Raw genomic sequence first — 27,078 nt, forward strand, 5'->3', positions numbered from 1 at the left:
ATTGCCCCCTAAACTTAAAAAATGGTTTTGTCACCTTTAGCAGCAACAACTGCAATCAATTGCTTCCAAAAACTGAATATCAGTCTTTAACATCGCTGTTGAGTATTTTGGTCTACTCTTTTTTTGCAGAATTGCTTTGATTCAGCTACTTTGGAGGGTTTTCTATCATGAACTGTCCATTTAAGGTCCTGCCAGAGCATCTCAACTGGATTCAAGTTAGAACTTTATTTAGGCCACTCCAAAACCTTAATTATGTTTATTTTGAGCCATTCAGAGTTGTACAGTACTTACTTTTGTGCTTCAGATCACTTTCTTGCCACATAGTCTAATTGTTATTAAGCTTCAAATCATGAACTGATGACTGGACATTATCACTCAGAACTTTCTGTTAGACAATAGAATAAACCAATTATGGCAATTTTACCAGGTCCTGAAGCAGCAAAGCATCCCCCACACCATCACACTATCACTACCATGTTTGACGGTTGGTATGATGTTTCTATTGTGATACTGTATGTTGTTATTTGGCAAAGCATTGTAAACCGCAAACAATTCCTAGTATACGTGAGTGTACATGGCCAATAAAGTCGATTCTGATTCTGATATGGGGGTATATGTAATAGGGTCTGAGTTTGCTGGAAGTGTGGGATGTTGTCTGAGAATTGCCATATTTTTAAACTGGCAATCATTTACAAGGCAAAATCAGGTTGGTTTTGCCTTGTAAATGATTGCCACTTTAACAATACTTCCTTTCCCGGCTGATATCCAGCATTTTGTGCAAACTCGGACCCTATAATATATACCCCCTACGGTGTTAACTTTACGCCAGAAGTAAAAAGACCCATGTAATTCAAAAAGTTAAATTTTTGACTTCTCAGTCCATAAAAGATTAGCCCAAAAGACTCGATTGTTATCTATGTGTTTTTTTGGCAAATGTGAGACAAGCCTTTATGTTCCTCATGGTTAGCAGTGGTTTTCATCTTGTAGCTTTCTATTAGATACTATTTTTACCTAGTCTCTTTCTTAAGTCAGAATAATGAACGCTGACATTAACAGAGGTTAATGCGCTTTTGGAGGAATTTTGGAAGGCTGTCCACTTCTGAGAACATTCATTGCTGTTCCAAGTCCAAGGGTTCTATTTAAGTGATGTTTACATTCAGCAGGGCTGGCAGTAATCAAGTCTAATTGGATCCAAACTAATTGAACCCAAATATCAATCTGGCTCATTGGTGGGATGAGTAATTGAGAGGGCACTTACTATTCCACACAAGGCCTGTTGGTGTTGGATAACTTTTTTCATATGAAATGATCATTTAAAAATTGTATTTTCTGTTTACTCAGGTTGTTTTTGTCTCATATTCAATTTACTTTGAAGATCTGAAACTTATAAATAAGAAAAATGTGCAGAAATTGAAGAAATCTTTAATTTAGTATTCATATTTTATTTATAGCATTTTTTTTCTTGTTAAGTATGAAGATAAATGGATTTAATTTACAGATATTCTTTCTCATATATATTATAGCATGAAGGCACAATTATAACCTACAGTAGTTTAACGTTTATGTTGACTACTTCAATAATGTAATGGCTAATATACTGTAGCACAAACCTACTTCAAAACTGCTAATCTCATATACATTTTGATGTTTGACTTACTTTAATTACACAGTGTTGATGATCTGCAGTACACAAACAATTGTTTAATTTAATTCCTGTGCAAACATTCAGTCTAGAGTATTTCATATCCACACTGAGGCCAGACAGCACCCATTGGTTGGAATTTGTGTCCTTCTCACCATGGCAAACGTACCACAAGTGCATGGAAGACATAGGCAATGTTTACTGAGGGTGTGTTGATAGTATTAAGTTGTGTATATATTAGAGATGAGCGGGTTCAGTTCCTCGGAAACCGAACCCGCCCGAACTTCAGTTTTTTTTACACGGGGCCGAGCGACTCGGATCTTCCCGCCTTGCTCGGTTAACCCGAGCGCGCCCGAACGTCATCATCCCGCTGTCGGATTCTCGCGAGACTCGGATTCTATATAAGGAGCCGCGCGTCGCCGCCATTTTCACATGTGCATTGAGATTGATAGGGAGAGGACGTGGCTGGCGTCCTCTCCGTTTATAGAGAGTGAGACTACTAGAGTAGAGAGAGACACAGTATTATTTACTTTAGTAATTTTGGGGAGCATTAGGAGGAGTACTACTACTTGCTGAAGTGATAGTGTGACTGTATATCTGACTTGTGGGGGAGACACTGACAGTGGGGAGCAGTTAGAGTCTGAGAGCAGGAGTACATATTTTAACGTACAGTGCACACTTTTGCTGGCACTCTGCTGCCAGAGTGCCACACTGCCATTGTGACCACACTGACCACCAGTATATATTGTGATTGTCTGCTTAGGAGTACTACTTGCAAGTTGCTGATAGTGTGACCAGTGACCTGACCACCAGTTTAATTAATCACCACCAGTTTATTATATATATATATATATATATATAATTGTATATAATATATATATAATTGTATATGTATACCACCTACCCGTGTTTTTTTTTTTCTTTCTTTCTTCTTGATACATACTACTATAGTAGCTTACTGTAGCAGTCTGCGGTGCTGCTGAGCTGACAGTGTCCAGCAGGTCCGTCATCAGTCATTACATAATAAATATATATACCTGTCCGGCTGCAGTACTAGTGATATTATATATATATATATATATATATATATATATTAATTTCATCTCATTATCATCCAGTCTATATTAGCAGCAGACACAGTACGGTAGTCCACGGCTGTAGCTACCTCTGTGTCGGCAGTCGCTGGTCCATCCATAATTGTATACCACCTACCCGTGGTTTTTTTTTTCTCTTTCTTCTTGATACATACTACTATAGTAGCTTACTGTAGCAGTCTGCGGTGCTGCTGAGCTGACAGTGTCCAGCAGGTCCGTCATCAGTCATTACATAATAAATATATATACCTGTCCGGCTGCAGTACTAGTGATATTATATATATATATATATATATATATATATTAATTTCATCTCATTATCATCCAGTCTATATTAGCAGCAGACACAGTACGGTAGTCCACGGCTGTAGCTACCTCTGTGTCGGCAGTCGCTGGTCCATCCATAATTGTATACTAGTATCCATCCATCTCCATTGTTTACCTGAGGTGCCTTTTAGTTGTGCCTATTAAAATATGGAGAACAAAAATGTTGAGGTTCCAAAATTAGGGAAAGATCAAGATCCACTTCCACCTCGTGCTGAAGCTGCTGCCACTAGTCATGGCCGAAACGATGAAATGCCAGCAACGTCGTCTGCCAAGGCCGATGCCCAATGTCATAGTACAGAGCATGTAAAATCCAAAACACCAAATATCAGTAAAAAAAGGACTCCAAAATCTAAAATAAAATTGTCGGAGGAGAAGCGTAAACTTGCCAATATGCCATTTACCACACGGAGTGGCAAGGAACGGCTGAGGCCCTGGCCTATGTTCATGGCTAGTGGTTCAGCTTCACATGAGGATGGAAGCACTCAGCCTCTCGCTAGAAAAATGAAAAGACTCAAGCTGGCAAAAGCACCGCAAAGAACTGTGCGTTCTTCCAAATCCCAAATCCACAAGGAGAGTCCACAGCTACCTCATTGCGCCTCTTTTTTTCTTCTTTGCGTCATGTGCTGTTTGGGGAATGTTTTTTGGAAGGGCCATCCTGCGTGACACTGCAGTGCCACTCCTAGATGGGCCAGGTGTTTGTGTCGGCCACTAGGGTCGCTTAGCTTACTCACACAGCTACCTCATTGAGCCTCTTTTTTTCTTCTTTGCGTCATGTGCTGTTTGGGGAGTGTTTTTTGGAAGGGCCATCCTGCGTGACACTGCAGTGCCACTCCTAGATGGGCCAGGTGTTTGTGTCGGCCACTAGGGTCGCTTAGCTTACTCACACAGCTACCTCATTGCGCCTCTTTTTTTCTTCTTTGCGTCATGTGCTGTTTGGGGAGTGTTTTTTGGAAGGGCCATCCTGCGTGACACTGCAGTGCCACTCCTAGATGGGCCAGGTGTTTGTGTCGGCCACTTGGGTCGCTTAGCTTAGTCATCCAGCGACCTCGGTGCAAATTTTAGGACTAAAAATAATATTGTGAGGTGTGAGGTATTCAGAATAGACTGAAAATGAGTGGAAATTATGGTTTTTGAGGTTAATAATACTTTGGGATCAAAATGACCCCCAAATTCTATGATTTAAGCTGTTTTTTAGTGTTTTTTGAAAAAAACACCCGTATCCAAAACACACCCGAATCCGACAAAAAAAATTCGGTGAGGTTTTGCCAAAACGCGGTCGAACCCAAAACACGGCCGCGGAACCGAACCCAAAACCAAAACACAAAACCCGAAAAATTTCAAGTGCACATCTCTAGTATATATTTTACATTTAAAATGGGGCTGCTAACAGTGCACCTGGTTGATGATGATAAGTATCAAACTAAAGCCAATGCATGGATAGGAGCAAACACATGCAAATATAAGCATTTAGGGGGCAATTCTGAGTTGATTGCAGCAGGAACTTTGTTAGCAGTTGGGCAAAACCATGTGCACTGCAGGGGAGGCAGATATAACATGTGCAGAGAGAGTTAGATTTGGGTGGGTTATTTTGTTTCTGTGCAGGGTAAATACTGGCTGCTTTATTTTACACTGCAATTTAGATTGCAGATTGAACACACCACACCCAAATCTAACTCTCTCTGCACATGTTATATCTGCCCCCCCCCTGGATTGCACATGGTTTTGCCCAACTGCTAACAAAGTTCCCGCTGCGATCAACTCAGAATTACCCCCTTAGTTCCATGCATGCAATGCAGAAGCAACTGCACCTGACTTGCATCCAACTCTACGTTGGCCCCAATTTACTATTTTTTCTTCTCAGCAAGAAAAAAAAATAGAGATCAGTAAGAAATATGGCTATGTGTGTCAGTTCTAAATTTCACATAACATCGACCGAGTATATCGTTTTGATTTTGAATAGGGTCACAATCAGTGGCGGCTCCAGAGCAGGGGCTGCAGGTCACTTCAAATGTCACCAACTGCATTTCAAACTCACTCACTGGCAGTTGGTGCAACTCCCATATTTGAAATTTAAACCCCCACCTCTGGAGCTGCCCGTGGTCACAATCCCCAAAGTTTCAGGGGTCTATTTAAGAATGTTTAAACTGTATATTGTGCTCATAAACTAACATTTCTTATGGCCACTTTTCGCAGTGAAGTAAGGATATATAGTAATATATACTGTAATTTATCATTTCTCTCATGCTGGGACATCTGCACTAATAAGCAGTGTTCTGTCCTAGCTTTGTTACTGCGCATGTCAGACCTTAACTGATTATATGGAGAGGAGGGATATGAAGATATCCTTCCTAAATGTCTGATAGCTCTTTCTGTCATTGCTTTTTGGAGCTTGATAAATAACTGCAGTTTGTCACCCTCATTAAACTTATGGGGACAGAGGGATGGAGCCGCAGTTTGGTTAAGGCAGTAAATATCTGCAACATTTCCTGCTCTAACCTACTGTTAAATAGTCTTAATACTAATATATGCAGTTTCCGCATGATTTAAGGCAAATCCAAAATCCAAATTTGTCAAAAATAGTCCCCTTAGGGGCAGATGTACTAATTCTACTAATCTATATTGGCAAGTATGATACAAAAAATTACAATATACTGAAAAAGTAAGACTGTATGTGTGTAGCTTGTGTCCAAAACAAATCTCATCAATCCAATGTGGTTCATTGGTTCTTGACCAGTGGTTCCTAACCTCAGTCCTCGAGGCATACTAACAGTCCAGATTTTAAGGATATCCATGCTTGAGCACATATGCTTAATCAAAATAACCGAGGAACTAATTTATTCGCCTGTGCTCATGTATGTCTAAACTTGTCAGCATCATGTCAACAGTCTGAGGACACTTACAGTTAGGGTTACAGGAGGTGCCACCAGGAGGGATAGGGTTAGGCTGCATTAGAGTTAAGGATATGTTCTGTCATCACAGGTCTGCATCTGAAGTCACTCTTACAGCACTGCTGGGACCCAGAAGAAGATGCTGGAGCTGTCCCTGACGCCGGGAGAAGGTAACAGACCACTAGTCCACCAGGGACGGCTTGCAGACCGTACATCATGTCGGCATATCATCCAGGTAGACTGGTAAACATGAATCCAGGTAGACAGGTAGACATGAATGTTGACATGGTCACTGTCATTGTCAACATGCTGCATGTTGACAGTTTGATTGTGTCAAAACTTTCATTAACACCTGATGGCTGTCGACATAATAACTGCCGACAAATAATACCATATCTGACTGTGCTTCCTGGCGGAAAAGATTTGAGTTTGTTCTGATGGAAGTGGATCTGGATCTTGCAGTGCATGGTGGGACTATAATAGTTTCTAATTTTCACTTCCTAATTAGAGCAATAACTTATGTCCTATCTTCATGATATTAGCAGTTCACGAATAATGGTGTTATGATTATTGTTTTGTGATTTATATCAGATGTGAAGAATATACTGTATGTGTTTTTTCATTTTAATATATTTTTTCTTTATGTAGCCATCTTAATGGATTGTTATTCTGACATTTTACAGTGTTTACTCTTCCTTTTATAAAAGGAAAGCTTTATATATTCAGTGGTGTCTTAGTGTTGTTTTTTTGTCTCACAGATCCTTGAATCTGGAGTATTGTGAAAACCAGACAGGGCATGTTGCCTGAGGCCTTAGCCTAGCACAATGAATTCTTCTACAAAAAATGCAAGCACTCAATAAAAAAATAAAAATATGTCAATGTTGTCTGTTGTACTAATATTTGAATTAGTTTCTGATGCACTTCAAAGCAACCAGCAACTCCTCTACCACCTATCATGGATATGGAGGAGAAGGGATGGTTTCCATACTGGGCTGGGATGTCACAGAGTCAGTTGTTCTAGCCAGTTGCATCAAAATGCCCGTCAGATGCACATGGCATCTTGTAGTGCATACTCTGGAATTTCTCCTGACTCCAAGTTCTGGTGATCAATGAGCTAGTTATTTTACTGTACACTCACCACCAGTAGATGTTTTCTTCCATTTTAGGCACAGAAAACCCTTGCTGCAGCAGGTGCATACTTTACCAATAATAAGGGGGGTACACACGGAGAGATCCGTTCTTAAAATCTAAGCAATGTGACTAGATTGCTTAGATTTTAAGCATGGATCTCTCCACATGTATGCCCCACAGCGAGATTGGCCTGCAGGCACAATCTAGCACATTGCTCATTTCACCTGCCGAGTGAAATGAGCACCCCCCTCGCTCAGCACACATCGCGCTGTGTGCTGAGCGGTCTGTGATAGATCGCTTAGCACACATCTCTCCCAATGTGTACTGCCCTATGAGGTCTATTTATTAACATTATTTTTACTAAAATAATGTGAAAAAGGTGTTTCCACACCCTTTTCACATTAATACATTCAGGTCATGAAAAACTGCTCCACACCCTTTAATTCACTTTTCTTTAGTAAGCCACATCGCATTCCCTATACTTATAATGGGAAATGTGATGTGGACAAATTTACCAAAAAAAAAACCAGTGTGAAAAAATAACGCAGTGTGCCCTGTGATAATCTCGCCAGCTCAGGCTGGCAAGATCACAGGGCAGCATTGCGATAGGGAGGCATCTGCCCGGCTTTCACAGCCCCCTGATGGACACACAAGCTGATCAGAGTGTAAAAAAGAAAAAAAAGTAAACCCCCCCCCCCCCCCAAAAAAAAAAACATACTCACCTGTCCAGAGAGCCGGTGTCCGCTGCTCCGCTGAGCACTGCCGGGTGCCGGGTCTCCCATGTGCTGCAACGTGACCCTGGTGCAGTAAAGTGGCACTGCAAAGCGGCAGCGCACTTTACAGCACCGGGGGTCACCGCAGCGCACAGGATCTGGCGCCCGGCAGACCAGCAGGAGCAGCGCAGACCAGCTCCCAAGACTGGTGAGTATATTGATCTGCTGGGAGTGTCCGTGGGGTGCAGGGGTAGTCGAGATGGGGGGTTGACCGGGCAGCGACAGTAGTGGCGATGTCGGTGGGGGCGGCGAACACGCAGCAGGACATCTGGGTATTATTTATGAAAAATACCCCGATGATGCTGCAGAGTGTGATCACAGGGACAGAGCTTAACCACAAGCTCTGTCCCTGCATGCGATAATTGATACATCCTAGTGATGTGATGCTTGGGCGATTTTATCACCTGTCATCCGCATCCTGGATGTGGATGGTGATAAATAGGCCCCTAAATCCTTTTATTATTTATTTATTTATTTATTACCAGTTATTTATATAGCACACACATATTCCACAGCGCTTTACAGAGAATATTTGGCCATTCACATCGGTCCCTGCCCCAGTGGAGCTTACAATCTATATTCCCTACCACATGTACACGCACACACATACTAGGGTTAATTTTTGTCAGGAGCAAATTAACCTATCAATATATTTTGGGATTGTGGGAGGAAACCGGAGTACCCGGAGGAAACCCACGCAAGTACGGTGAGAATATACAAATTCCGCACAGTTAGGGCCATGGTGGGAATTGAACCCATGACCTCAGTGCTGTGAGGCAGTAATGCTAACCATTACACCATCCATGCTGCCCTTTTGACCTTGTGCTAAAGATTCTCTCATGTCCCGTTCACTGTCTGTAAGACACACAGGGGGCAGCAGAAGTATTTTGCTAGCGATTGGGATTTTTTCCCACCACTTATGCCTATGGATACCTGCAGTTGGTTCAAGTTGTGTAAAGGAAGGCATTCTAGTGGATATAGGAAAAACAATGTCAAGCAAGATGAGAGGAAGTCGCTAAAGAAAAATTAGCTTTTGTAGATTAGAGGAAGGGAACGATGTCAGGGGTCCATAAGTATACATCTGTTTTAAGCAAGTTCAGCTTCCTACACTTCTCAAAAAACAGTATGGCTCTTTATATCCTTCAGTACTGCAGCCATCTTAAGATAGTTTGACTTAACTACATAGATACAGAATCAATAAATGTCTCTCAGTATGCAAATTATTCTATAGACACAGAGTTGTATACAGATCATACTTAGATCCACATTCTGAGATTTGTTCACTAAGCTGTAAAACAACCACTGATCTGTATTATAATACAGGTCGAGTATCCCATATCCAAATATTCAGAAATATGGAATATTCCGAAATACGGACTTTTCTGAGGGAGAGTGAGATAATGAAACCTTTGTTTTCTGATGGCTCAATGTACACAAACTTTGCTTAAAACACAAAGTTATTAAAAATATTGCATTAAATGACCTTCAGGCTGTGTGTATAAGGTGTATATGAAACATAAATGAATTGTGTGAATGTAGACACACTTTGTTTAATGCACAAAGTTATAAAAAATATTGGCTAAAATTACCTTCAGGCTGTGTGTATAAGGTGTATATGTAACATAAATGCATTATGTGCTTATATTTAGTTCCCATCACCATGATATCTCATTATGGTATGCAATTATTCCAAAATACGGAAAAATCCGATATCCAAAATACCTCTGGTCCCAAGCATTTTGGATAAGGGAGACTCAACCTGTATGTATAATCACTCATTGTAATTATTTACATGCATTCTACAAGATATGCACCCTCATATCTGCCTATTTGATCCAGTCATTTGAATGACTTCACTTGACTGGTGTCAGAAGACATCTGAAGAATGCAATGACTGAGCCAGAGTTTTGGCACAATTCATCAGAAATATATTCTTTACCTGTACATATTGTTCAAAAACTCAAGTAATCATTACGACAGAACCATCTCTGTAATGCTGATGAAATTATAATAATTATCTGAGCAACACACAGAAGACATGTAGTAACAGTGCACAACTACAGACAGATAACTATACTGCAAAAAACATACAATATAGTGAGGTAAATTATAAATTTTTAACAGGTGAAGCCATATTTTTTCCTCCAATTTAACCAACCAGAATAGCCTCACTGTTACTTTGACAGAATTCAGCCCTGCAAAGTGATGAGGGCCACATATAGCATCAAATGACAAGGGCCGTAACTAGGTGTGTGCGGAGGAGGCACTGCACATAGCGCTGCAGGTTAGGGGGCGCTGTTGGTGGCACTTGTCAATTATCTGTTTTAATTACTTTCACTGCAGCTTCACCCCTTTTTGAAGGTAGCATCTCCTGACCACCCATCTCCTACCCTGACCCCTTCTGTCACTAATACCTATACTAAATTCATGAACTCAACTTGAGATTTCTTTGTTATTCAGTCACACTGTCCTTTACTACATTTTCAAAATGCTGGCATACCCAGGATTTGAACCCATTGCCTGTGGCATTGCAGTCAGACAATCTATTCATTGAGCAATCTGCCCTTGTATAGAAGGGTAGATCATTCTAACCTAGAGAATTCTAACTATTTAAAGATTACCTTGTACTTTGTGAAACAAAATTATCAGCATTGTGGCTGAGCAGATCTATGTAGTGTGTGGCTGCACACTACATAGATATGGTGATTATTTTTTATTTTTTTTTAAAGTAGCAGTAGCTTCATATATTGTTCATAATTTTTATGCAGGATCAAATAGATCAATGAGTAGGGTGTTTGATTAGAATTCAACAGGATATAGGTTTGAATCATGGGTATGGCAGTATATTGAAATGTTTTATTTAATAAAGGGTATTGTAACTGAATAACAATGAGCTCAATTATCTCTCTGGCCCAGGGCACCAAAAAGTCTAGTTACGGCTCTGCAAATGACCTACACAGTACTGTGTATAACATAATGTAGTACATTTTTAAAGCATTGATATGAAGTATAGGAACATACTGTATACTGACTGAGTTGCACTGACTAAAATAGCTTATGATGAAGGTAGAAAATAATATTTTTTTCTTGCAATAAATCTAAAATGTTATAGGCACCATACTATAAAAGCTGAAGTCATGTGCAGTGTCCATGTACAATATATCTTTTTGTGCTAATGGCTTCTTTATTCAACTTTTTTTGCTCTAAATTTAAGTATTCAAGAGCGTACAATCCAGTGTAGTTTCCATATTCTGTATAACAACATTTTAAGATGTAGTTAAAAATAATAAGGGGCAATCCAAAGATCTTCTCCAAGTTGTCATATATTACTATTAGTATCATAGTGGCTGTTATCACTTAGTAAATGTTGGAATTTTAGGAATGATAAACTATTGTATTCAAATGGATGGAAGACATACATGAAAACATGCAGTTGTAATAAATGGTTGTTTATGTTATTCTGATTTATTGTCATATTTCTGAGACTGATTGGTATAGTAAGTTCCCAATTTCAAGCTCCTTTGTTGCAACAATCACTACAATGTCAGTTGTCTTAGCAGCAGATCTGTGTAGGCCACTCTATTATCCTGTTTGTTTGCCATGTTATAGCAGAAGGTTAAACACTGTGAGACTATGAACAGCAAAACCACACGTTTCACACACTCATAAAAATATAATTATGACTAATCTTCTGTTTTGGCCTTTAAGAAGTGTATGCAATTATTATTAGTCTAATTACAAGGCACGGTCACCCTTTGCATACTGTATGTGGCAACACCAGAGAATGCTGAATGTTTTACAGCATTCCATGAGATGCTGAATCATATACAGTATTCTGCACCTCTCATTTGCAATACTTGGATTTCTTATTACCTAATTAGGCAAGACCCGGTATTCTTACAACCAACTCTAACTAATCTACAAGAATTTATCCCTGAAGCAGTATGCACTAAAAGTTATGAAAACACAGCTACAGTACAGTATGTACATTTCTGGTGCTCTCCCAAATGTTTGGAACATTTCATGACAGAAATCTGTTTTAAACAGAAAAACTCTGGGGACAAATATCCGCATTAAAGTGCACAAGTGACCACTGTGTAGTAATTTTTTTGTCCAAAAAATGTCTCACCAGTGCATGTAGATAACGTGACCATTTTAATGACTACAGGCTTTATATTTATGAAGTGGCAGATTTTGTAATCTGATGCTTCCATAAGGGTTGGTGGTGAAAATTTAAAGTGGCACTCACAGTCAGTATAAAGCACAGCATGTCTTACACTGACTGAGTGGCACTTTAAATTTTCACTTCCAACCCTCCGGGAATGGGAGGTTTTTGCTACATAAATAAATCTGCAGATTAATCTTATTTTATGAGTGTTGCATGCCCATGAATAGGATCTAATAGCGAACCTTATACTGAACGCAGTATTTGTAATACACTATGGGGGTGATTCTGAGTTGTTCGCTCGCTAGCTGCTTTTAGCAGCATTGCACATGCTAAGCCGCCGCCCTCTGGGAGTGTATCTTAGCTTAGCAGAAGTGCGAACGAAAGATTAGCAGAATTGCGAATAGAAATTTCTTAGCAGTTTCTGAGTAGCTCCAGACTTACTCAGCCATTGCGACCAGCTCAGTCCTTTTCGTTCCTGGTTTGACGTCACAAACACACCCAGGGTTTGCCCAACCACTCCCCCGTTTCTCCAGCCACTCCTGCGTTTTGCAACTCGAACGCCTGCGTTTTTCCGCACACTCCCATAAAACAGCCAGTTTCCGCCCAGAAACACCCACTTCCTGTCAATCACACTACGATCAGCACAGCAATGAAAAAGCTTTGTTATGCCGTGAGTAAAATACCTAACTTTTGTGTAAAATAACTAAGCGCATGCGCTCTGCGAACCTTGCGCATGCGCAGTAAGCGACTAATCACAGTATAGCGAAAATCGGCAACGAGCGAACAACTCGGAATGACCCCCTATATGTATACAGAGCTAGCACTCACAGTAAGCTGATAGATGTGGCCATTCCACAATCCAAGTCTCCTGCTCTGCGGGGCATTAGTGGAAGTCTAAGTAGGAGTCTAGTGAGTGGCAGAAGAACCTAGCACCAGCCGTAGACATACAGTATATATGTACATACAGTACACAGTAGGTCTCCTTATACACATAGAAATGTATTACTTTTGAAACTTATTTTTATAAAATGGCAGATGTGTAGATTGCATGTAGATGAAGGCATTACTGACTTCACAAGATGCTGCAATGCTTCAAGGCAATCATTTGAACATCAGTACTTTTTTTCATATGACATTTTATATGCCTCATGGAGGCACATGAACAAAACAAGTACAAAGTGCATAAATATATGGGATTTTAACATTGCTACTAGATGTCATACTGATGTAAATAACAAAATGTAATGTTTAATTGTGTACACCACTTACACAGATGACACCTTTAAGTAGCCATGGTATCATAGGACAATCCCTTGCTACTGTATGATCCTGATCTGTGTTCCTCACTCAGTTTCCCATTGTAAATAAAAGTCTTTGAGTTTCTGCCTGAAGCAGAAGTTATTGTCTGTTTATGAAAATCAAGAAGTGTCAACATAATATAGTGCCTGGTGCTGGATTAGCGTGCTACGAAGGTCTGATGTCTGATCATCTGAAATTACATCCCCATTCAGAGAACTTTCACACACAAAGGAGCTCAGACATTTCAGAACGGTTACTTTTTAACCCTGCTTTTGGAAACAGTTGGCTGACCACATTCTGGTAACGTTTTGAAAGTTCCAGTAGCTCAGATGCCAAATGTTTAGTGAATTTGATATGTAGAGACTGCAGTTACCTTAAAGTAGGTCTTTTAATTACATGAAAATCCTCTAAACCATCAGATAAAAATGAATAAAGTACATCATTAAATGTGAATATTAGAACCCCCCAGCAGTATGCAGATAATAAGACAGATTTAAGAAGATATACTGTATATTTATTAGTACGATATTCGGCAATGTTTGGAGACCAAATAGAAAAGTGTTAGAATACATGAGGGGAGAAGTGCCCACTTATCCAAGTTGTAATTAGACAAATGTAGTGCATTATACATCATTGCTCCTGAGCCCAAGATAATTAGGGATAAGCAACAACATACACTGGCAATATAAGCAGATTTGATTGGCCAGTGATGTAGTTTTCAAATTTCCCAGCAATTGTTGTGTGTGTGGCCATATCATTTAGTGATTTTTAGGGGTCTGTTTACTTGGATAGAGATACAGTGGGCGGAGATAAAGTATAAGCCAGGCAGCTCCTACAGTAACTGTCATAATTCAAACACAGCCTGTGACATGGCAGTTAGGAGCTGATTGGCTGGTACTTTATCTCCATCCAAGGCTTAGTAAATAGACCCCTATTAGTGATTAAGTGATTCAGCCCCCCACATGTGTAATGAAATAGTTCAGATATTTTTATTTGTGAATTGGCTCTTATTGGTGTTACCTAAGCTTATGCGGGTATGGCATCTGGATGAGATGCAGCTTGAGCACAATATATTTTTTATGTCAATGAAAGAGGACAGGATGGATAGTAAAAAGGTTAAACATAAAAAAAAATAATGCTAACATACTCACCTAAGGTGGCATATGCATCAACACTTGGAGATAAATATGGTGGAGAGAGATAATGGGGGCGGATGTACTAAGCCTTATGGGTCTAATCACGAAGCAGTGAAAAGAGTGGAAAAACAGACCAGTGGAGAAGTTGCCCATGGTCAGTGTCGGACTGGGACATGAAGGGCCCACCAGGGGAATTCAGTTATAGGGGCCCATACTTATGGGTGTGGCCAGCCTACAAAGGGTGTGTGGCCAGCATTCGCAGAAGCTTGAAATACACAATAGTTTAGTGCAGTGTAATGCAACTTATCTACCATGTATAATACAAATGCACAGTCTGGAACCTGATCCCTAGAGGAAGGAGTGGGCCTTCAGGCAGTGGAGCCTACCGGTGGTTTCCCTGGTACCCCTGTGGGCCAGTCCGACCCTGCCCATGGTAACCAATCAGCATCTCCCTTACATTTTATGGAATGTACTTGATAAAGGCTTCCTTCAAAGCTGATTGGCTGCCATAGGCAACTTCTCCACTGGTCCTTTTCTCCACTCTGTTCACAGATTCATGAATAGACCCCTAAGAGAGAGACAAAGTGGCTAGAGATAAAGTACCAACCAACCTTCTCCTGTCATTTTACAAACACAGCCTGTAACATGGTTGGTACTACTGGGTCTATGTACTAAGCTTTGGAGAGATATAAAATGGATGGAGATAAAGTACCATCCAATCAGCTCCTAACTGTTATAGGCTGTTTTTGATAAATGACAGTTACAGTAGGAGCTGATCCACATGCCCCAAGAAGAGAAGATAATAACTAGAAACAACAGCTTTGGGAAAGAGAAAAGGAATATTGATTACTTTTTAAGATTAGTTACTGAAAAATTACATGTAAAACAAAATATCTGACTAAACACACAAAGTATAGTATAGTTGAATAAAGTATAGTATTATTTCTACATTAATATTGTTCAACAAACTCCTGATCTCCATCCCCTGGAGGGCACTTTGGGAATCTCTGCAGAGTGCAGCAAGGTGCCAGAAGATGACATTATAGTCTGGTTACAAAGGTGTAACTCAGGATACCATGTGTTACCTCATGTTACCTCAAAGAAGCAGTCTGTACCACTTACAGCAAAGCTTACCCTGCTTTATCTGGAGGTCATTACAAATATGCTATACATTTATGATAAAAGGGAGATGTATGAAGCTTCTGAGAGAGGTAAAGTGGAGTAGTTGCCCAAAGCATCTAAACACCTTCTAACTGCCATTTCAAAGACTGTGCCCGATAAATGACAGAAGCTGATTGGTTACTTTGGGCAACGTCTCCACTCTGTCTCTTTTCTAGGCTTGATACATATCCCTCTAGCGATCATGTGGGTCACCCTCTAAGTTTAGTAATATGTGTTCAAGAGAAAGTGGTAAAACTTACAAAAATTCTCTATATTGCTTGGTACAGCAGTATTAACATCAGCACTGCTTACTAGCAACTTACTATTGTTGACTTCTAAAGGAAACTGTTAGTGTTACTCATGCAGCAGGAGCCAGATGGTTTTTGTGGTCATTTTTCTAGGACAGCTTAGGAAAAGACAATACACATCTGACTGCTTGCTTTAGGGAACACTACCATTTCCTTTGCACCAGTTTTTAGAAATGCTAGTCTCTTATCAAACACCCTGATAATAGTATATGGGGTATAGAATAGATTTAGAACAGTCTTGCTGTCCTTTCCTTGCATAGAGCTGTATTGTGTTATGAAGTTACTGACTCATTTACTGCATAGCAGTACAAAGGATGGGTAATCATGTTTGTTAGGGCAATAATGCACTGTGTCATTTTGATAATAATTATAGTAAACAACTCATTCTTTTGTTATTCACAGGCATTTACCACATGCACTCCTGTAAATAAAATATTCCATTTATCTCATTTGTGTTAATAAAACATAAAGGGGGAGATGTATCAAACCTTGGAGAGAGATGACGTGAAGTTGCACATAACAACTAATCAACTTTGAACTCTCATTTTATAGACTGTGCTAGACAAATTATAGATACTGTGTAAGATGATAGGTTTCTATGGGCAGTTTCTCCACTTTATCTCTCTCAAAGTTTTGATACATTTCCCCCTGTAGCAGTTAGTAATTACAATATTTTATGTAAGTTCAAGATCTTTTTGGAAGCTCCAAAGATGACCATCCCAAATTTGCTGTGCAAAGGAATTCAGCCAATAGAAAAAGTTCTGTACTACAGTACTTATCATTTCCACAAATGTTTTATTTTGGTTATAGCAACTGAACCAATCAGGATTCAAGTTTGAACTTTTGACATCCCTTCCGCCTTTACTGTATGTACAAACATATCTGAGAGTAGTGAACGTACATTAGGATTATTTATATAAGTTTCGCCTCCATTTCATTTGTAACGCACAAACAGAGAAGAGATGAAAGTTCATGTAGAGAGAGAGGAGAATTTCATTTAGCAAGGCAGATGATGTTACATGTGTAGGATAAAGTAAAACGTAATCTACTTTCCGTCATCTTTCCTCCACTGTGTTGCACAGGTGGCTCTTCATATAGATCAATGCTTCCATAGAAATATAAAGGAGAACTTTACTTGTAATGCTCTATAACTAACTAAAATAGTATAATTGTCACTTTATCTGAGTAACTAAAATAATATACAGTAATGGTCACTTTACCTGAGTAACTAAAATAGTATAATGGTCACTTTATCTGAGTGAAGTCACTACATTGTGACACAAACTCCTATTAGGCCAGTGTAATACAGTAGTTGTCAGTTTTAGTTTATGGCTACATGGCAGTACTCTCCACAATGCAAGTCAGAAACCCAGTGATGTTCTGCAGGGGAAGCCCTTATATATCTTACTAAAGTCTTTTGGGAGTATCCAATTAACTGGACTAATTTGTCGGCCAATAAAATGGGCTATTATTGCAATTTTAGCCCAATGTTCATTATCGGGCTAACCAATTATAGCCCGTTTTATCGCTGGAGACACAGGAAGGACACACAGGAGAGGCACGCGCTGTGCCCTCCATGTCCCTCCTTCCCAAAACAGCACAGCAGCAGAGGAGCCCGGGGGGGAGGGTGTACCTGGCACTGGGGGAGCATATTTGGCACTGGGGGGGCATAATTGGCACTGGGGGAACATATTGTGCACTTGGGGGGGGCATGTTTGGCACTGGGGGAGCATATTTGGCACTGGGGGTGGGAATATTTGGCACTGGGGGACATATTTGGCACTTGGGGGGCATATTTGGCACTGGGGGAGCATATTTGGTCCTGGGGGAGCATATTTGGCACTGGGGGGCCATATTTGGCACTGGGGACATATGTGTACCTGGCACTGTAGGCATATGTGGCACTGGGAGCACAGCCCTAGCAACAAGCATTACCTCCTGGTTACAAGCACAACACCCAGCTCATGAAATCCCCCTAGCAACGAGCATGACACCCAGTGCATGAAACCCCTGGCAACGAATATTACCACCTGGCAACAAGCTTGAAACCCAGCTCATAATACCTCTGGCAACAAGCATAACACCTACTGCATGAAACCCCTGGCAACGAGCATGACACCCTGAGCATGAAAACCCCTGACACCGTGCATGGAACCAAGAGCATGAAACCTCTGGCAACGAGCAGGTAATTTAAAAGTAATTAGAACCCTTACTGTAGGACTTAATGTGTAATGGGCATTGCAGTGTGTGGCATAATGTATAACGGGCATTGCGGTGTGTGGCATAGGGTATAACGGGCATTGCAGTATGTGTCACAGGCATTACGGTGTGTGTGGTATACTATATCACGGGCATTGTGGTATGTGGTATAATGTCTCAGGAGCATTGCAGTGTGTGGCATAATGTTTAACGGGCATTGTGGTGTGTGGCAAAGGGTATAACGGGCATTGTGGTATGCATCGTGGTATGCGTCACAGGCATTACGGTGTGTGGTATACTATATCACGGGCATTGTGGTATGTGGTATAATGTCTCAGGGTCATTGCAGTGTGTGGCATAATGTATCACGGACATTGCAGTGTGTGTCACAATGTGTCACAGGCATTGTATGTGCTATAATGTATCAGGGGCATTGCAGTGTGTAGCATAATGAATAACGGGCATTTCAATGCCTATCATAATGTGTCACAGGCATTACGGTGCGTGGCATAATGTGTCGGGGGCATTATGGTGTGTGGCATTTTGTGTCATGGGCATTATTGTGTGTGGCATAATGTCTAAGGGCCATTGCAGTATGTGGCATATTGTATACTGGGCATTACTATACGAAGGAAAATGACAAATAATGTAAGGGGCATGAATCTTGATTATTATTTTTTTCCTGTGGTGGCCAACGTCTGGCATGCAGGTTGCAAAACTGGGGTATAAGGTAGTCTTTTCCTGCAAAACCACGCCCATTTCAGCAAGGCAACGCCCCAAGGCACTCGCAGATTTATCGCTTTACTAGTGCCAATTATGGGGGGTGGGAGTGGCGCCAGATAATTTTTTGGCTTGGGGGAGAATTTTTTTTAGTTATGCCACTGACCCACTGACAGTAAGTGCCAGCTATCTGGGATAATTGGATAACCCCGGCCAAATCCATTAACTACAGTAAATTACCATTAATTGGATACAGCCCTTTGTATCATGCAGTGAAAAGAGTAGGGAAGTGTAATAGTGGAGAAGTTGCCCTTAGTAACTAATGAAGCAAATAATAGTTGATCTTCCATATAATCATTATCCTTTTCTAAAGGGCATATATGAATAACATGAGGTCATGCTAGCATAATTAACTATAAATAAGGAGCAATACTGGGACCAATTCAGTGTTGTGCACAAATCAGCAGCAATAACACTTGCACAGTGCTAAATGTGGATATTCGCCAATGTGCTGAGTTGCAGGCATCTATGTGACAGCACCGCCCCTACCCGCATGCTTGTTTTCCTAGCATCATCATCATCACAAATGCACACTTGCCCACACCTACAGTACGTATACGTGGTGCTAGCGATCTGTGTGAAATCAAATGCACTTGCTAAATAGGTGTGGTATCACTAGCTGCCATTTAGAAGGTTAACATTCAGAATGTTGACACCAGTATGTCGGCAGGTTCTGAATGTTGGTCAGTGTAATATGATGGAACCTGTTTAATCTTTGCATGCCCTTTTCAACATGGATTGTATGTTCTTAATATGACATCTCTTCTATGAGGTGAATTACTGTGTCATTAAAGTTATATATACTTCTAGTTACTTTTATAGGGAATACATACTATTTACCAGGGGGCGGGATGCTGGCTATAAGATCCCGACAGCGGCATCCCACCCGCCAGAATGCCGGCAGCGGGGCAAGCGCTAAGAGTCCCCTTGTGAGCTTGCTGCGCTCAACAGGCAGCGCAAGCCTCGCTGCGTTCACCACAGATTCTATTCTCACTCTACGGGTGTCGTGGACACCCACGGGTGGGAATAGCCCCTCTGCGCCAGGATTCCGGCTATCGGCATTGCCAGCTGTCGGGATTCCGGCGTTGATATCCTGACTACCGGGATCCCGACAGCCGGAAAATTGATTGCATCCCCTTTTATAGAACCTTTTGTATTTAAATTAGATCCAAATGCTAACATGATAAAATATTTTTCAGGTGTTACATGGCATAGCATGGCATAATTGCTTTCTTAAAGAGACTTACTAATCTAAGGAGCAGTATACACTGTCTTAAAGCTGGACAAGAGAAAACACGTGCTACACTCTGACAGCTGGAAACTAAGGACTGTGAAACCAGTTTGCCCAGGAAAGAGGAAAGGATGCTTTCTATCCAGGCAGTATTAGAGAAAAGAGGGACATGTTTTACTAGAAACTTTCACATCATAAGGGATTAAGCAAACTAAGGGAATGAAGACTACATTATAACCAACACGTGTAGACTGAAAAGAATATTGTAGAGCAACAAATAACTTGCAAGTGGGGTATTATATACAGGACAAAGTAACCCACCAAACAGGGTGGAAGTACATAGTAAATACTGTGATACAATTTATACTAGAGATGAGCAGGTTCGGATTTACTCGGTTCTTAACGCCAGAATTATTGCAAGTTCTTTTTTTCTGGATTTTTCTTATTGGCTAACCAAAACACGTGACGTCCGTGAGCCAATAAGATTTGGGTAAATCCGAGTAAATCCGAGTAAAACCGAACCCGCTCATCTCTAATTTATACCAAGACAAAAATTATCCTAAAAGTAACAGAGAAAAATGGAGAAAAATACAGAAATTTAGACTTGAATGCATTTGTTTTCTTTTTGAAGTTGTGTATCTGACATTCTGTAGCACAGCCTGTTACTATAAGTGAGCCTGTGATGTAATTAGGCCCAATGATTCAATCTGACACTGACACATTAGTGGATGTTTGAGATATTACAGTATGGTCTATTAAGTCACATTAAGCATCTTTTACCTGCGTTTGAAGTTCTGAAATGGTCTTCTCATACACACTGTAGTCTCGCTTTTTGGTTTGTGTCCTGTTTTTATGCCACTCTTGGATCTTCTTCTCCAACTCCATATTGGCATCCTCCAGGGAACGTACTTTCTCCAGGTACGAGGCAAGCCGGTCATTTAAATTTTGCATGGTCTCCTTGCCATTGTTAGACAGCAGCCTTTCACTATAATCCGTGGTGTAATTATAGCCCCCCATCCCAGAGGAAAGGGAGCTGGATCTAGAAATAGAGACATCGCTTCTGCCTCCCATGCTGTATGTAGAGGAGTTGTAGGACTTTTCTAGACCTCCATTAATTAAGCTGGGAGAGGATAGGAAGCTACTAGTGTAGTGGCTCATGATGACATCAGCTGTGAATCTTCAATAAACATCAACTGTCTTCTGCACGGCTGCTCTGTTCTAGAAGTGTATCTTTGCTAGTCTACTTTATGCCTCTCAGAGAGGGAGTTGCCGAGCAAGGCAAATAGGATTGTGTCATCTCATTAAGTATGTTTCTCATTGCTCAATCCAGCACCTCTGTGTTATTATTTTGAATAACAACTGAACCTCTCTCTCTCTTTCTTTAACTCATTCATATTATATCAACAAGGTGTGTCTGAGGTGGAGGCTGATCTGCTAAGCTGAAACTTCACTATAATCATGTACAAGTACTATAGTGTACCACAACATTGTACATGGAGAATTCAGTCACAAAGAATTCTACTGCAGAGCCAGAGACTGCAGAGTATAATTACACTGTCTAATACATTAACTTCTTCAGCGCTGGTAGTATGAAATGTAGTGTTTGACAGTTTTGTATACTTAGAAAGCATTTTTTTTCTTTTAAAAACTGCTACCATTACTGAATAACTTGGTTTTTGTTTTTATTTATTTTTTCTAATTACCAGCAGAAGCCACCCAGCACCAAGCCAGTAGTCTGGTAACTGGATGCCCCTTACTTTCCCTCCCAAGCTGCTTTTGATGCTCTCCTTGTACTTAGTAACGACATACAGATCTATAGCCCCAATCTCTACCATATACCATCTGTATAAAGTACGCTTATTCTACCAGTTAGGCATATATAACAAAAAAGTGATGATGATACTACTACTACTACTACTACTATTACTACTACTACTACAACAACAACTACCACTGCTACTACAACTATCCCTACCACTACTAGGACTATATATCACTACCACCACCACTACTACTACTACTATCACTATTACTTCTACTACAGTACCATTACTACTACCACTACCACTACTACTGCTACTACTATGATTACTACCACTACTAGGACTATATATCACTACCACCACTACTACTACTATCACTATTACTACTACTACTACTACTACAGTACCATTACTACTACCACTACTACTATTACTACTACTACTACTACTACTACTACTACTACTACTGCTACTACTACTATGATTACAACCACTACTTCTACAACTACTACAACTACTACTGCTACTTCTACAGTACCATTATTACTACTACCACTAAAACTACTACTGCAACGATAACTACCACTACCACCATTACTACTAGTACTTATACTACTACTAAAACTACAATTAAAACATTAACAACTTCCACTACCACTATGACTACTACTACAACTACCATCACTACTACTACTACTACTACTATTACTACTACTACAACAGCAGCAACTACCACTACTACTACCACTGCTACTACTACTACTACTACTACTACTACTACTACTACTATTACTACTACAATTACCACTACTACTACTACTACCACCACCACCACTACTATTACTACTACTACTACCACTACTACTACTACTACTATTACCACTACTACTACAACAACAATATACCACTACCACCACTACTACTATCACTACCACTACTACTACTGTTGCTACTACTACTACTACTACTACTACTACTACTACTACTACTGTACCAATACTTCTACTAAAACTACTATAACAACAACTACCACAACTTTCTACTACTACTAAAACTACTACTTGAACAACAACAACTACCATTACCACCATTACTACTACTACTACTACTACTAAAACTACTATTACAATATCAACAACTACCATTACCACCATTACTACTACTACTACTACAACTACTACCAGTACTGCTGCTACTACTACTTCTACCACTGCTACTACTACAATTACCACTACTACTTCTACTGCTACTACTACTACTACTACTACTACAGTACTATAACTACTACTTCTACTACTAATAATATTTAGATGGTTGGCATAGGTTAAAGAATATTTTTTAACAATTATATAATATGCTCCTTTTGTTATTTTATTTACACTTTCTTGTCTGAGGTAACCAACACACACGTATTTTATGTACAGATGTGTCCTCATATATTATTGCGAGAGTAGCGGTAAACAGCCCTCCTCAGTGTACCAGGTCCTGTGCAATTCAACTTGGGATAAGCTAATTTTTCCTTGAATATGTGTTTTAGTCGCAATGTGACGTGATGTAACTGTGACACTTCCATTATGCAGTCATACTGTAACGAGTGTACAGTACTGTCTATTTGGGCTCAGAATTTTAGTTTTTTTTTATGAAGACCAGTGCACTACTACATGGACCAAAGGTGATCCAAGTCAATAGGTTGTTGAGTATGATTTAAAATAAATTAAAAATAAAAGAATTCTCCCTTCGGTGTGAGTACTATAATTATTTTAATATTATCTTTACAGTCAGACTACATGTCCCAGCAGGCTCTTAATATCCAGGCAAGCTAGCACTTGTTGTTCCACAAGTAGTAGCAGTAGTAGTAGTCACAACAATAGCAGTTATAGTAGCAATCATAGTAGTAGTGGCAGTAGTGGCAGCAGAAGTAACAGTCATAGTAGTAGCAGTAATAGTAGTATTAGTAGCAGTCATAGTAGTAGCAGTAGTCGTAGTATTAGTAGCAGTCATAGTGGTATTAGTAGTAGTAGTAGCAGTAGTAGTAGCAGTTGTAGTAGTAGTAGTAGTAGCAGTCAAAGTGCTGTAGTAGCATTAGTAGTAGAAGTAGTAGTACCAGTCGTTGAGATCAGTGTGATTAATCAGTGTGATTCCTACCTCCACCCAGGCGCAGATGACTGCTGCTGTTGCTTAGTCATAGTAGCAGTATCAGTTGTAGTAGTAGTAGTGGTAGTAGTAGTAGTAGTAAAAGCAGTAGTAGTAGTAGTCATAGTAGTATCCTCAGTAGTAGCATCAGTAATAGCAGTAATAATAGTAGTTGCAGTAGTAACAGTCATAATTGTAGTAGTAGGAGCAGTAGTAGTATTAGCAGCAGCAGTATTAGAGGTAGTAGCAGTCATCATAGTAATATTAGCAGTAGTAGCAATCAAAGTAGTAGTAGTATTAGCGGTAGTAGTGAAAGTGGTAGTAGTAGCTGCAGTAGTAGTTGCAGTCATTGTAGTATTAGTAGCAGCAGTAGCAATCAAAGTAGTAGTAGCAGCGGCAGTAGTAGCAGCAGCAGCAGTAGTATTAGTAGTAGTAGAAGTGGTAGTAGCAGTAGAAGTAGTAGTAGCAGTCATAGCAGGGCCAGGTTAAGGCTGGTGGGGGCCCAGGGCAACTAAAATAGCTGCCAAATCCCTCCCCTGGCACACACACACACACACACACACACACACACACACACACACACACACACACACACACTACCTGGATGTCACTCATAGAGCAGCAGCCTGGTCAGGTACAGTGCACCGGAGCAGCAGATGCCAGCGGCTCATAGTCAGTGTCTTGCAGGATTTACTGTACCTTCACTTACTATACATGGAGGAGCTCCTCAGCAGCCACTGTTAATGAACAGCTGAGCCGCCAGAGTGAGACTCCTTTGATTGAAAGCACAGTGTGTGTCGAGCTGGGGAGAACTGTTGTGGCAGACGTGGGCCCCCCGCCGGGTTCCTTCATCACTATGGGCCTGTGTAATTAGTACTCATGTCCCCATCTCAGTGCTACTGAGTAAAAGAAGTAGTAGTTTGTAAAATTAAAAGCATCACACTGTAAGCATCAGGCATACCGTACTTGTTTAAGATGGAAACAGCTTATTTGTGTTGCCCCTATCACCGTGAGTGGCAGTATGGGATACACCATATTCTTTATTCTCACAACAGAAAATCAGTTAAGTCCACTACTTACTAAAAATAATTTGCAGTTCAGCTCAACGCATACTTGCCTACTCTCTCAGAATGGCCGGGAGGCTCCCAAAAATCGGGTGACCCTCCCGGCCTCCCGGAAGAGCAGGCAAGTCTCCCGATTTCAGGGGTCCCCCCTGCCCGGCTGCCCACTTAGCGAGTAAAGTGGGTGGTCCGAGCAGGCGATGATGCGATTCTTGGTGAATTGCGTCATCATAGCCACGCCCCCTGCTGTGTAATGCTGGTAATAGCAGCATTACACAGCGGGGGGAGGGGCGTGGCTTACATGACTAGATCCTGCAGCCACGCCCAATACCACCTCCGCCACGCCCCGTTCTGCCTCTGGCCCACCCCCTCTGCACGTCACGTCACTGCTGAGCCGACCTGGCTGCTCTCTCCCGGAGAGAGCAGCCATAAAGTTGGCAAGTATGGCTCAACATTAAAGAAGAACTTTCTGCTCCACTGGGGCCTATTCCCCTGAATGCACATTTCAACCATTTACGGTGCACTAGAAGCCCAAACAGTTTTAGTTTCTATAAATAATAAATCAAAATATTAGATTTTCCTAAGGAAAAATGCTTTATTTTAATTAATAAGATTTTTTTTTTTTCGTGTAGGGGATTTCAACTATCGCTATGCTAAGATGATGACAGCAATAGAAATACATGTACATATATTGTCATTGTCAAACAGACTTCCCTAAGCCCTATCTTAGAGGCTTATCTCTAATAAATAAAAATATACCCCTTCTGTATGCAAAATAATGACAGTGCTACCGTTAAGCTAGTGGTACCAATATCGCTATCTCACTAGGTTCTTGTATGGGGTTGGTTATCGAGATGGCCGACAGGGGGGTGTGGGGTGAGCGCAACAAGCCCCTTGTCCCACAGATTCTATTCCCACTCTATGGGTGTCATGAAGTGTGAATAGTCCCCACTAGTCGGCATGGCGACTGTCGGGATTCTAAGGGGGCGTGATGTAAGGGGAGGTATTGTGAACGCCGGTCATGTAACTGCATCCCCTTGTATGTGTACCTAACTTCCCTCATTGGTTCTCCTAGTATCAGTTATTTTTATGAGTGAGTGTTTGCTGTAATAATTTCCAATAGAAACATAAAGAAATTTTTACACAATTACTAAAAATTATAATGGGGGTAATGTAATAGGGTGTGAGAATCAGAAAGTGAGAGATTTTGGTCAAATACTCCTGTTTTTTTAAAGTGGCAATCATTTACATGGTAAAACCAGGCTGATTTTGCCATGTAAGTGATTGCCACTTTAAAAAAACAGGAGAATTTGACTAAATTTTACATTTCCCCCAATGTGTCTAACGGATCAGGAGTTACTGATATCTGCACCCATATAATAAACTCTAGGCACTGATTGGCTCTTTTTCCTTGCCAAACATATTTTGTTTAACATAACTTTAGCTTGACATTGGTTTACCAGATGTAATTTATTAAAGTAAATAAAACTTCTATATTCAACCATAATAATTTATTTGAAACAATTTGAAATGGAAATCTAACTCTTAGGGCCTGATAGAGAGGTGGACGCACCGCAGATGTCGAACATAGTGAAGTGATATTTGCTACTGTGCTTGCATTTAAGTTGTACATTCTGATTGTTTCTACAGAGTCACAGGTGGGTTTTTAGACGCACGCACAGAGAAATGTATTGAATATCTTAGCGCACATACAGAGACGAACCATTTTCTGACCATGGGGGTGTTGGCAACAGTGCTTGCATAGACAGACGCTGAACTCCTCACATAGGAGGCCATACCCAGATGGAGAGTAGCTGCTATTGGGCTAGTGCATGTGTTGATGGTGCACCCGATGGTGTGTCTAAGATGCACCAATTGGTATTACAGATGCTGAAAGGGGGAGTATCAGTTCTTGCACATTCATACGTACACAAGGGAAGGACTTTATAGTAGCATTTGCATAAAGTCGCATATGAGCTAACTG

The 27,078-nt window shown here is 40.5% G+C and overlaps 1 protein-coding gene and 1 long non-coding RNA gene across 3 annotated transcripts in view; one reads left to right on the forward strand and one right to left on the reverse strand.

Annotated features, from left to right (window-relative positions):
• Positions 1-6,813, forward strand: part of LOC135055587 (uncharacterized) — a 161,451-nt gene extending 154,638 nt beyond the window's left edge. For both annotated transcript variants that reach the window (XR_010243780.1, XR_010243779.1), the window contains exons 4-5: positions 6,043-6,121; positions 6,710-6,813. This is a non-coding gene — a long non-coding RNA (uncharacterized LOC135055587). The remainder of the gene's footprint in view (positions 1-6,042; positions 6,122-6,709) is intronic.
• Positions 1-21,398, reverse strand: part of LOC135055586 (keratin, type I cytoskeletal 19-like) — a 62,219-nt gene extending 40,821 nt beyond the window's left edge. The window contains exon 1 of the mRNA XM_063959818.1: positions 20,918-21,398. Within this exon, the coding sequence (XP_063815888.1) occupies positions 20,918-21,295 (378 nt within the window). The 5' untranslated portion in view covers positions 21,296-21,398. The remainder of the gene's footprint in view (positions 1-20,917) is intronic.
• Between the last annotated feature and the right edge of the window lie 5,680 nt (positions 21,399-27,078).

Source organism: Pseudophryne corroboree, chromosome 3 (assembly GCF_028390025.1).
Source record: "Pseudophryne corroboree isolate aPseCor3 chromosome 3, aPseCor3.hap2, whole genome shotgun sequence".
Classification (NCBI taxonomy): Eukaryota; Metazoa; Chordata; class Amphibia; order Anura; family Myobatrachidae; genus Pseudophryne; species Pseudophryne corroboree.